The 11,230-nt window shown below is 44.7% G+C and overlaps 3 protein-coding genes across 4 annotated transcripts; 1 reads left to right on the forward strand and 2 right to left on the reverse strand.

Annotated features, from left to right (window-relative positions):
- Nucleotides 1-2,941: 2,941 nt before the first annotated feature.
- On the reverse strand, nt 2,942-5,637 carry LOC136501051 (AP2-like ethylene-responsive transcription factor AIL1). 2 transcript variants are annotated; one of them, XM_066496540.1, is made up of 8 exons: nt 5,206-5,637; nt 5,018-5,100; nt 4,257-4,265; nt 4,083-4,177; nt 3,873-3,946; nt 3,739-3,789; nt 3,514-3,596; nt 2,942-3,353 (listed from the first exon to the last, which is right to left on the reverse strand). In XM_066496540.1, exons 1-8 carry the CDS (start codon nt 5,490-5,492, stop codon nt 3,172-3,174), a joined length of 864 nt encoding a protein of 287 aa, XP_066352637.1. In that variant the 5' UTR covers nt 5,493-5,637; the 3' UTR covers nt 2,942-3,171. The 2 variants fall into 2 exon arrangements, with proteins under 2 accessions (XP_066352637.1, XP_066352638.1); XM_066496541.1 differs by lacking the exon at nt 4,257-4,265 and having other exon boundaries at nt 5,206-5,634.
- On the forward strand, nt 5,638-7,388 carry LOC136499967 (probable protein S-acyltransferase 7). The gene is made up of 4 exons (XM_066495438.1): nt 5,638-5,646; nt 5,927-6,105; nt 6,238-6,493; nt 6,589-7,388. Exons 1-4 carry the CDS (start codon nt 5,638-5,640, stop codon nt 7,024-7,026), a joined length of 882 nt encoding a protein of 293 aa, XP_066351535.1. The 3' UTR covers nt 7,027-7,388.
- Nucleotides 7,389-7,750: 362 nt separating this feature from the next.
- On the reverse strand, nt 7,751-10,012 carry LOC136500775 (delta(3,5)-Delta(2,4)-dienoyl-CoA isomerase, peroxisomal-like). The gene is made up of 2 exons (XM_066496202.1): nt 8,692-10,012; nt 7,751-8,141 (listed from the first exon to the last, which is right to left on the reverse strand). The coding sequence occupies exons 1-2, from the start codon at nt 9,893-9,895 to the stop codon at nt 7,951-7,953; spliced, it is 1,395 nt and encodes a 464-aa protein (XP_066352299.1). The 5' UTR covers nt 9,896-10,012; the 3' UTR covers nt 7,751-7,950.
- Nucleotides 10,013-11,230: the final 1,218 nt, after the last annotated feature.

An 11,230-nucleotide genomic window follows, 5' to 3' on the forward strand; every position in this document is an offset into this window, starting at 1 on the left:
AAACAAATTCAAGCGCATACCTGTGATGCAAAGTGAAAAGTTAAATATTATAAACGTGGATGAAAATATTATAGAGTAATTACTAACTAAAATCTATCACAATTGGATGAAGATATTAAGTATATATCTACATAAGTATTGTGTTAGAATGTTTAACAAACGAGAGGTAGCTTATGGTAATAGTTTTGTAGCAATGTAGTCTCATTTTTTTTTTCCATTGGAGACTCCGCATTAGTTCCCACGAGACAAGCTAGAAAAAAGAGACAAATTCTCATAAAAATTAAAAACATCAAACACCAATCCTGTAAACTTTAATAATCATAGCCATTGATCTATTATATTTTCTAAAAAGTTACCCACCACTGTCATTGTGAAAATATTAAAAATTGAGCTCTAAACCTATACCTAAATTACCGAGCTCAGCTATTATAAAAAATAATCTAAAGTAACCCCATAATCTTCACCCAATTTACTAATACACATCATTATAAAGCATAACTTAAAATGTCATTCTAAAATTTTATCTATGTTACCCACGTTTGTCGTTATTAAAAATAACATAAAGTAAACACCTAATATTAATCTAATTATCTTCATGTGCATCATACAGAAATGTCAAAAAGTAAACTAATATATGATTCTAAATACCCATTTATGTCATTGTTAATATAAAAATACTAAGTTAAAGTATATACACATGATGAATGCCACCATTTAGACCATTTATACATGTATGTGAGGAATCGATGAAAAATATTGATTTCTATGCTAAACATAATGTATGGAGGATTGGAGGTGTGATACAAAATGGAAAAGGTACGAATATGGATGAAAACGTGCATATAGTAATTATTAATTAAAAATTAATCACAACTGGACAAAGATAGGTACATATCTATATAACTATTATGTTGAAGTATTGAAAAACAAGAGAGTAGTAGGTAAACAATTTTGATTATTAGCTAGAAGTTTAATTTCTAAATAATTTTCAAATACAATAACTTCTAAAAATATTAGCCCGTGCGGGAGCACGGGTTGATGGACTAGTGCAAATAAGTGATGTAACCTTTGTTTTTTTTTTCTTTCCCTCTCTAGCTCTCCAAGCAATGGATCTTTTGAAATATCCATGCATCAAGTTAGTTTGGTTTTTTAAACGTTATATTATAACGTGAGGATTTCGTGTGGTGAAGCCTGAAAGTAAATGCGACTCTGACTTTTTCTTGTTTAATTTTTATCAAGCCACAATCGAGAATTGCTGAGTTTGCTCTTTAACTTGTGTATGGAGTGGTGTAAATTGTATTTGCGAAAAGAAAATTTTGACATGTGCCACGTCATGCTGTGTGACCTCTTCTGCCCAATGATTCTTCTTTCGATGCGTTCTTAATCGGTTCTCATCTGCATCCCATGAGGGCATGCGCAGCTAATCGGAAGCAAGGATTCCAAAAAAAAAAAGAAAGGGCAAAAAAAAAAAAAAAACAGAGAGAGAGAAAGTTCAGGCACCAACATTTGAGCCCTGCTCCAAATCCAACGTGCAGCCTAATACTATTATAAGCAGAGGGGACGAAACGGACGGCTTTGTGGGTGACGCCATGAAAACGACCTGGAACAGAAGCATCTAATGCAGAGGAGAGGACACTAGAGGAAGGATGGCAGCAGCAGCAGCTTTGGGAGGAGCGGCGGCAGCAGCTTTGGAAAGATGTCTTCCTTCTCTTGGGTTGTGCTGAAAGGGGTACCATCTACATTTGGTGATGGCATCTTTCTTTCTTCACAAGGAGAGGTTGGGCAATTTATAATTTGGTCATTTCTAGCCTGCTACCTCGTTCATGGATGGATCATATATATATAGGCGCTGCAAAATTGCTTTAGTCACGAATGGACATATAGGTAAGGATGAAAACGGTACGGAAATATCCAGTACCGAACTGTATCGTTTTCTACATTTAATCCGATCGAATTCGTATTTTCGGACAAATTCGAATTCGGTTCGAAATTCGGAACATCAAATTCGAAATCGGAACGAAAACGGTTTAGACATTTTTTCGACCGTTTTCTACTTTTCTACTTTTAATTCGGAATATCCCGAATTCGAAATTCGGTTTCGAAATTCGGTTTGAACCAAATTTGGCCCACTACGAGTCCAACCTTAAAAAAATCATATCTTTTTCATACAATCTCGGATGAAGATGATTTTTATATGAAAATTGTAGCTCTTGACGAGATCTACAACTTTTTAGTTCTTAGTTTTTTCAATTGATGTCTTGAAGATGTTCAAAAAAATTAAACAAAGTCAGCGATATATTAATCGCGTACAACCGCTTGTTGCCTTAAAAAATCATATCTTCCTTACATCGTGTCGAATGGAGATACTTTTTAAGAAAGTTGTAGGACTTGTTAATTATTATGTACTTGTTAATTGTTATGCACTTGGTCCTACGGGTCAATATTCCGTATTGATTTTTCGTATACCGACCGTGTTCGACATAATTTCGCTCGAATTAGTTCGTTTTCGAAATTTTTGATATTCCGTAAGTTCGTGTTCGTTTTCGTGTCCGGCTTTACCGCTTTCGTTTTCGTTTTCGTATTCAAATGTAGAAGTAGAAAACGGTTGAGAGGTTTTCCGACCGTTTTCATCCCTACATATAGGTGCAGTGGCCAATTCTGATGATGTTCTCTCTTCCAAGTTGTCTAACACGAAACAATAAAATTGAGTATCTGGCTACACGTTCGTTTCAGGCTTTCAGCCTGCTGCGGCTGTTTCGGCTGCAGCTGCACAGCCTCATCAACTTGGCTGATGTAGCTGTGCAGGTTACCTAATACTTTATTGTGTATACAGTGCATCATTTTCAAAGTATGAACGCTTATACTTGAACAGCAGTGGAAGTAACAGCATGCAAGAACATTTAAACAAAAACAACCATCCAACAAGCTACAACATTGTAACTTTCGCAGTGACACCAAAGGTTAGTAAGACCTTACGGTGAGGCTGGAATACAACATCACATTGTCCTTCAGAGCCAGTAAATACTGGCTTACACAACAAGGCGCGGCGAAAACTCACGAAAGGGGAAAAAAAAGAAGGTAACAGGAATACCAAAAGGAGGGTGAAATATTATGACAAATGAAATGAAATGGAAAAATAATGTACATGTTTCTATTCTAGATTTCTAGTGTCTATTGTCCAGCGAGCTTCATGACCTCAGATGGACCTTCCAGCTTCGCCACTTCTGACGGGCCTTCTAGTTTTCTCAAACCATCTTCACAGTAGTTACTAATGTCAAAGTTGGTAACGGCATGAACACCCCGAAGCTCAATTGCTGCTATGTCATAAGCTTCAGCCGCCTCTTCTTCAGTGTCTGCAAGCCATGGCCAATTTTAATTAAGGATAATTTCGCAAGAAACATCAATCAACTGTAGCTTTTTAGTTTTTAGTTGACAGAAACAAGCTCATAGTGCCTAGTGACTATCATTCAGAAAAACTTTGGAAGTTCAACAAGGTAGAAAACTATAACTCACCGAAAGTCCCAAGGTAAATGTCTTTGGTGTCTCTACTCTCACCAATCCTACCAATTCGTGCTTGCCATTTACCGTCTTTTCGTCTGTTGGTAAAAAAATGATTAGAGAAAGTTGCAAAATTGCAACAGACCATTCAAACGTCCATAGTTAAGCACAACATTTTTTTTGCTCCATTCAAAGGATATCAAATGGTTATTAGTTCATTTAGCAAAGAAGAAACATCACCTGGTTACACCCCGGTATGATGAAGTACCTCTTGAGAAACAACTGCTTTGCCTATAACAATAAATCATGACAATAAAAAAGAAAGGTCACATCATATAAGTACTACAATATAAATTTTTGAATGTACCGCTGACCTCCTTATGTAGGCAACAAATTCATCTTGAGACATGGTCTTCATAATCTCGATTTCTTTCTCATAGTCAGAAATCTGATAATAAATAAAAGCTATTAACGCAATTTACTTTCCCAGTTCTTGAACAAGATACGCTAGTTCCTGAACATATCAGTATGCACTAAGCAGCATTCACTTCTTACACAGAATTATCAAGAAAAAAAAATCTTACACTGAAGTTCAGTTTGGTGTTTGGACCTGTGCCCCAATATTTAAGGGCTGCCAAATCATGTGCCTTTGCAGCCTGCTCTTCAGTAACATAGCTGCCTGTAATGCCAGAAAAGAAGTTAAAACTTGAGCAGTTTTGTGTTCCAAATGAGCCCCTTCCATGAGTATTACCACTCACCTAAGTACACTGAAGACCAAACAGCAGCCAAGAGTAGAAACCAAGTTCCATGCACAAATTAATGAAGGATCAGCTTAAGAAGACTGGAAAATTAAGGACGTGACTGGACGTGCTATTAGGAGAATGACTCTTTATCCAGAGCATATGCTGATATCATGAATCCTAATGCATTTTTAAGCATCTTATTCGTCTTGTATTGTGACCTATTTACACCTTATGGCAATTAACATTTCTGATAGACAAGCATAAAGATTAAACATAACTTTGAGCACAATATATGCACCTCATAAAGCACAAGTTTTGGGGTGCTATATATATCCTATTTCAAAGATAAATTAAAAAGAACATCGATAAACCATTCACGAATACAAGATTGACGGCGCACCTGATACACCCATCCATAGGCACTAACTTTCTTAACACAAAAATACTATCCTAGCATCATGGTCTATCCTCCTTTACAGGTATAATTAGGATAGAGCATACTAGGTGACTTGCTGAACTGGTTGCTGCATTGAAGGTGCAATTAGGACACCATGAAAGAGGCCAGGAATATGATGTACTCGACTGATTAGCTACTCTGCTGCAAAAAGCAAAAGGAAATGAAATCTGGAAACTGATCCTGCCGTTTAGTACATGGCATTGACGCACCTAATTAAACTGCAGAGTTGGTTTCATCTCATATATACAACAATGGTTGAAACATTCAGAAGACTTTACAGTGAGCTAGAGCTCGGAGTTGAGGTTGGTAGCGCGCATACCGTGCTTGCCCTTGCGCTTGCGGCCCTCGACCTGGCTGGTGTTGTCCCAGAGGTGCGCCTCGTACTTGCCGCTCCACTTCAGCCTGCGGCCAGAGCAGCAGCGAACAACCTAATCAATCCAAAGCACAACGAGAGGCACCCGGACGGGCAGTACCGCCCCCCTATTCCCCAGGGTTGCCAGCCCGCACCTTGTGACGCCGTGGAACCGCGACGACCGCGGCGCGGCGTACTTGCGCATGGCCTCCGCTACCAGCTTCCCTCCCCCGCGTGCGCCGGCGCTTGCGCCTCCACCCGGCTTCCTCTCCTCGCCGCCGACGGCGAGCTGCTTGTCGAGCGCGGCGATCTCGCCGCCCGGACCCGCCGCGGCGGGGGGTTCGCCGGAGGCGGCGGGCGGGTTGGGGGCGTCACCATGCCGCCCCTTGTGCGGGGTAGAAGGGGCGGGGCCCGCTGGCGATTGGGGTTGGACGGTGGCCATAGCTGCAGGTGTCGGGTCGCGCTGGGTTTCGCGAATCTTCAAGTGCTCGCGTCACAGACACAACAGAGAGAGGAGGTGGAGGCGGCTGCCGGAGCGGAGAGAGAGGCCAGGTCGGGGGCGAGCTGAGCTGACGGCCCAGGACGGCATGACGGAGGTTTGGCAGTGCCATACCGGCCCAACAAGCCCGTAAGCAGGCGTGGTGGCGTGGGCCGCCCGCACAAACAGATGCCCTGCGCGTCACCGACCAACGCAGCTCCCCTGCGCAATGGGAGAAAATTGCTATTTCGCCATTACCAGGGCTTCCTTCTTTTCAAACGCGACGTAGAATACCGTATTTTATATTTTGATTTTGAATTTTTTTTCATTATTTCCTTTCCCCTTTTACCCCTCACCCATCCCCATCGGAACATTATCTGTTCTGTTCGCACGACAAGGACCGGGAGGGAGAGAAGGAACGGGAGAGAGAGACGCCGCCAAGCAGCGAGGTGGTCGACGGCGCCGCCGCCGCCTCCCCCGGCCAGCCCACCGCGGCCGCCCCGACTCGCCGGCGCGCGGCCAGGTCTCGCCGGCGCTCGGGCAGCAAGCTGGTCGACGGCGCCGCCGCCGCCTCCCCGTCCTGCCCACCGCGGCCGCCCCCACTCGCCCACGCCGTGACCTCACCGGCCGCCCCCACTCGCCCACGTAGCCTGGTGTCACGACTCCGTCGTCGCCGCCGTGCTTTCAGTAGGGATAAACGATGAACCAGAGGATGGCTCACCCGGAGCGGTCCCGTGGACAGGTTCTTCTATATGTTTGTATTCTCAACAACTCTGCTCTGCCTGTATGTCTTTGAGTTCTGCTGGGTGCTCATTGTTAAGATCAGAAATGAAGAGCAGATAACAATTTGGAAGGCAATGGCAAAGACCCCTGCATCTATTGCTTTAATCATCTACACATTCATTGCAGTCTGGTTTGTTGGTGGCCTCTCTGTGTTCCATTTGTATCTCATGAGCACAAATCAGGTAAAAACTGATTCCAAGAAGGATGTATGTATATCCTTGCCTGATGAAGTATGTTGTGCCAATTGCTAATCAGTTGCCCTACTTCTGCTTTGTAGACAACATATGAGAACTTCAGGTATCGCTATGATCAACGAGCCAACCCATACAACAGGGGAGTCATAGAAAACATCAAAGAGATCTTCTTTACAACGATCCCTCCTTCCAAGAACAACTTCTGTGGTAGGGTCCAACAGGAGCATGGTCTGAGGCCTCGTCCAACAAATGGTTTCATGAGTCCAAACATGGGGAGAGCTGTTGGCGACATTGAGATGGGTAGAAAACCAGTGGCTTGGGATGAGCCTAGGATGGCAGCTGAGATTGGTGATTTAGGAGCAGGTCTGAGCAACTTGTTGGAGGACAAGGATGGCAGGTTTTGTAGCGCATCTCCAGATCTCAGCCGTGATGCCCTTGCAGTTGGAGGAGGCTTGGAAGAGCAAGGCTCCTCAGCGATGAACCCTGGGCGTTCAAGCTGGGGAGTTGAAGCAGGTCGATGATGGCATTGACCATGTAAGCGGCTGTAGTGAGATGCTCAGGGTTGTTAGTGCCAGTTCGTTGCTAATTTGTTGTTCTATTTGAGATTTGAGGTCACTAATGTTATTAGACTCATGACCTGTATGGCGGTTGTTTCTGGACTTTCTTTTCTTCTTTCTCTTAATTTGAGATGTCTTTCATGTCTATTGTCTGAAGCAGTTGGTTTGTGACGTCTCCAGTTTGGCACTGTCAGGTTTTGTCTGTATATAATCGGAGCAGTAAGCCTAAAATAGGTTTCAGTTGCTTGGATTTGGATGGTAATGGTTGTGAACAATGTCGAACCTTTGCATTGCAGTAAATGAACATCGCTTGATCTGAGTGCCCATGTTAAGATTAATTTCATTTCTTTGTTTCTTTGGAAATGTTAATTTATCACTAAGAGTTTTTTTTGAATGCTAAGTTATCTCGAGTTAATATGCTATAGTATTGTTCCTGCTCTAAAGTTCCTTGACATGTAGAGTTCATGATGAAGAGTAGGGTGCTACACTTCTGGGGCATATTGCTCTAGTATTCATTTTCAACAGTATAAGTAAAAGTTTTCATCTTGTAGCGGTGAGACAATTGTCTGGGGGTTTGGGCAACTGGGACATTCACTACCGTGTATATGGTGCAGTCGTGCAGAAGAAATGAGTCTGCGTACAGACTGGAACAGGTAACAAAACAATAACACCCTGGGCTCGTTTGACATGTCGACCGAAACAACTTTGGTAAGCTCAATTGATATGGAAAAATGTCTTCACAACTCCACCGAGAACATGCATTTTCCCTGACAAGAAAGGATGTTTCGCCAAATGCTACCACAGATGGTATTCTTGTCTACTCCTAACACACTTCATTCCTTTTATTAATTTTCAGATAAGTAGAGGTATGGTATCTGAATCTGATCATTACAGCTTGGAGAACACAGGCTTACGCTTCTCCAGGAAGGCTCTGATGGCCTCCTTCAGATCATTCGATCTCATCATACCCGCATTCCATCTGGCTACATGCTCCAGGCCTTGTTCTACAGTCACATCCCTGCTTCTTAGCAAAACCGCCTTGGTTCCCATCACCGCCCATGCCGACTTCTCAGCTATTTCTGAAATTATCACCCAAGTTCAGTCCAAAACTAGTCAAGAATATGACAGATTATGTTCGTGCAGGAGTGAGCTCAAAATAATTTGCAGTTTAACCTAGCATATGAAGTAAAAGAGCACTCATGCACAATTGAACAGACTAACACAAAACCGACAATAGGTACAACACTACGCATTCTCATCATAGAAGGGGAATGAGTGTGTAATCTATGGGCACGATCTTTGAAAACCCACAAGACTACCACCGCTAGGTGCCTAAGCCACATGGGTGTCCCTTGGAGATGGATCTATATGAATTCCAGGAGCATAAGCATAATACTCACATGGTGGAAGAACCGTTATACAGTTATCTTGAGCTTGATATATTGGTGGTACAAGGGTTGTCAAAAGGGCTGTGACGGTCATTGGTGCTCACTAGAGTATAAGTATTGTTTGTTGCTTTCAGCTCTATTGCAGTAAACTTAGTACATCTCATGTTAATCAAGGCAGCGAAGCATGAACAATTGTACTGTATGTAAGAAGGAGAAGATAGGTACTAGCACATGTTAATACCTTTGGCGATCTTTGCGACGCCGGCATCCAATTCTTTCTTGGAATCGAAGACCCTGGTAACCAGGCCCATCTCCTTGGCCTCCATGGCGGTGATCTTGCGTCCGGTGAGCGCGAGGTCAGCAGCGTTGCCGTAGCCGACGATCCGCGGGAGGCGCTGCAGCGCGCCGAGGTCGGCGACGATGGCCATGTCCACCTCCTTGAGCACGAACGTGGCGTCCCTGGAGCAGCACCTGATGTCGCAGGCCGCGACGACCTCGACGCCGCCGCCGACGCAGGCGCCGTGCACCGCCGCGACGACGGGCTTCCGGCACCGCTCGATGGCCGTGAGCGCCCCCTGCATGTCCAGGACCGCGCGGCGGAGCGCCTCCGCGGCGACCACGGGGTCGCCGGCTCCCGCGGCGGAGGCGGCGGCCAGCGGGTCCCCGGGGCCCCCCAGCTCGATGCCCGCGCAGAAGTGCGGGCCCGCGGCGGACAGGCTATCATGGGATGGATGAGGGTAGAAGGGGAAAGGAAATAACGAAAAAAAATTCAAAATTAAAATGGCAGAAAATGGCGAACCAATGGCGAAATAGCAATTTTCTCGCGCAATGGACGCCGTCGCGTTCCCCCCGCCCGCCGCGCCGCAGCCGGCCCTCGCCGATCCCCGGCCGGACACCTTCGCGGCCTTCGACGACGACTGGGGCGACTTCGTGGCGAGCGACCTCGGATCCAACGCGGACGCCTCCGCGCCGCCCACCCCTCCGACGGCTACCTCCGACGCCGCTCCCTCCTCCTGGGAGAAGCCGCGGGGGCCGCTCCCTCTCTCCCTGTTCGGCGCCGGCGACGACCAGGAGGAGGAAGGACCGGGGGGGGGGGGGGGGGGGGGGGGGCGCTGCCGACGGATACGGCGCCCCAGCGCGCAGTGTCCTTCACCACCGACGGATCGAGGCCAGCGGATCTGAAGGACCTCAGTGCCGGCCTTTACGGATCTCAGCCTTCCCCCACCGCCGGCGCTGCGGATGCGGGTCCACAAGAGGAGGCGGAGGATGGCGAAGGGCTCGGAGACCATGATTGGGAATTCACGGCGGCGACGGCGGAACCTGCCGATCAGGATCGAGGCGGACGAGCGCTTGGGGATGGGATTGGAAAGATTGAGGTGAGCGTGGCATCCTGTGATGCATTTCCCCTTCCGTAGCTTATTTAGCTGTCTTTGCCAAATTGCCATGAGATGTTTGGAGGTATTAGTTGGAATGACTGTATAATGACATTGGCACTATCCGAAAGAAACATTTGGATTGCCCTAGTATGATGTATGATTATTTCAAGCATGATGTGTATATATGGTGATGAAATGTGATACTTAACAGAATGCAAACTTGAATAAGTGTGGTGTAAAATGAAGGGTGGGCTACTGGGATGATATGAACGACAGTGTTTGGGGTAACAGATGGAAGGATTATTGGTTCCTTACGTGCTTGTAAATTTCAAGCTAGGCTGCCAAACCTGCCTGCTTTAGAAAATCACCGAGCAAACTCATTGGTTTCACAACACTAGGACCTCTGGACTCTGGTTATCAAAAAGTAAACCATTATTGTCATATTCATATTCAATATAAAAGTGCAACTACATTGCATGGTCTTGTTTTGCCTATTTTTATGTACAGCTAAGGTGTATGTTGGTGTGAAGCTCTGACTGAAAATCCGAAACACCGTTCAGACAAATGGCAGTTGCTGAGGATATGATAGCAATGCAGTGTCAATGATAGTTTCTACTAAAAAAGGGATCACACTTATGCAGTTATGCTTTCAATGATAGATCATATACAGTTTTACAGAATAGAATTCTATTGAACTACAGCATTACCAACCCTGAGCAACAATTATTTCTAGATTTTGTTCTTTCTCTTAATCTGTTGATTTGTCCATTTCCATTGGTTGATCCAAATGTTTTCATATCTTCCAGGGTATAACAAAATCATTGAGCACTGACCAGGAAGTCCAGTTATCGTTAACCAGTGTTGATGAAAAATTGAACCATTTTCGTCAAACTACTGTTGATATTGGGACTCATGAGTCCACGGGAGAATGTGTGAAGGCCTCTGGTTACTCTCCGCCTAATAATTCAGCCATACTCAACCTGTACAAAGAGTGTTCGGGCAGATGTTATTCGCATTGCAGAAAGCTCTGCAGAAAGTGTGCAGAATTTGTATGATTTGTTTTCTAACAATGAAATGGTGAGATTTCACTATATTTAAGTTATCCGCTTACACACAGTTTTAGTTTATTTTTCTTTCGACGTACACTAATGATCAGTGATCAGAACTCTTCATTTGAAACAGATGAAAACCGTTCTAGTAGCTCAGTCTAGAGCCATCTTTACCACGAATAAATTTGCTAAGCACAAATTCAGAACTAGACCTGTCTTGAAACCAATCATGGATAACTACACCAGATCAGCCACGAGGCTACAGCAAATTGGTGTGTCCTCATATAACATAAAGGGCATAAATCATTCACAAATATCTCCAGAACCCAAGAAACTTGGGATCACAAAAAAAATC

The sequence above is a fragment of the Miscanthus floridulus genome, chromosome 13 (genome assembly GCF_019320115.1).
Source record: "Miscanthus floridulus cultivar M001 chromosome 13, ASM1932011v1, whole genome shotgun sequence".
Classification (NCBI taxonomy): Eukaryota; Viridiplantae; Streptophyta; class Magnoliopsida; order Poales; family Poaceae; genus Miscanthus; species Miscanthus floridulus.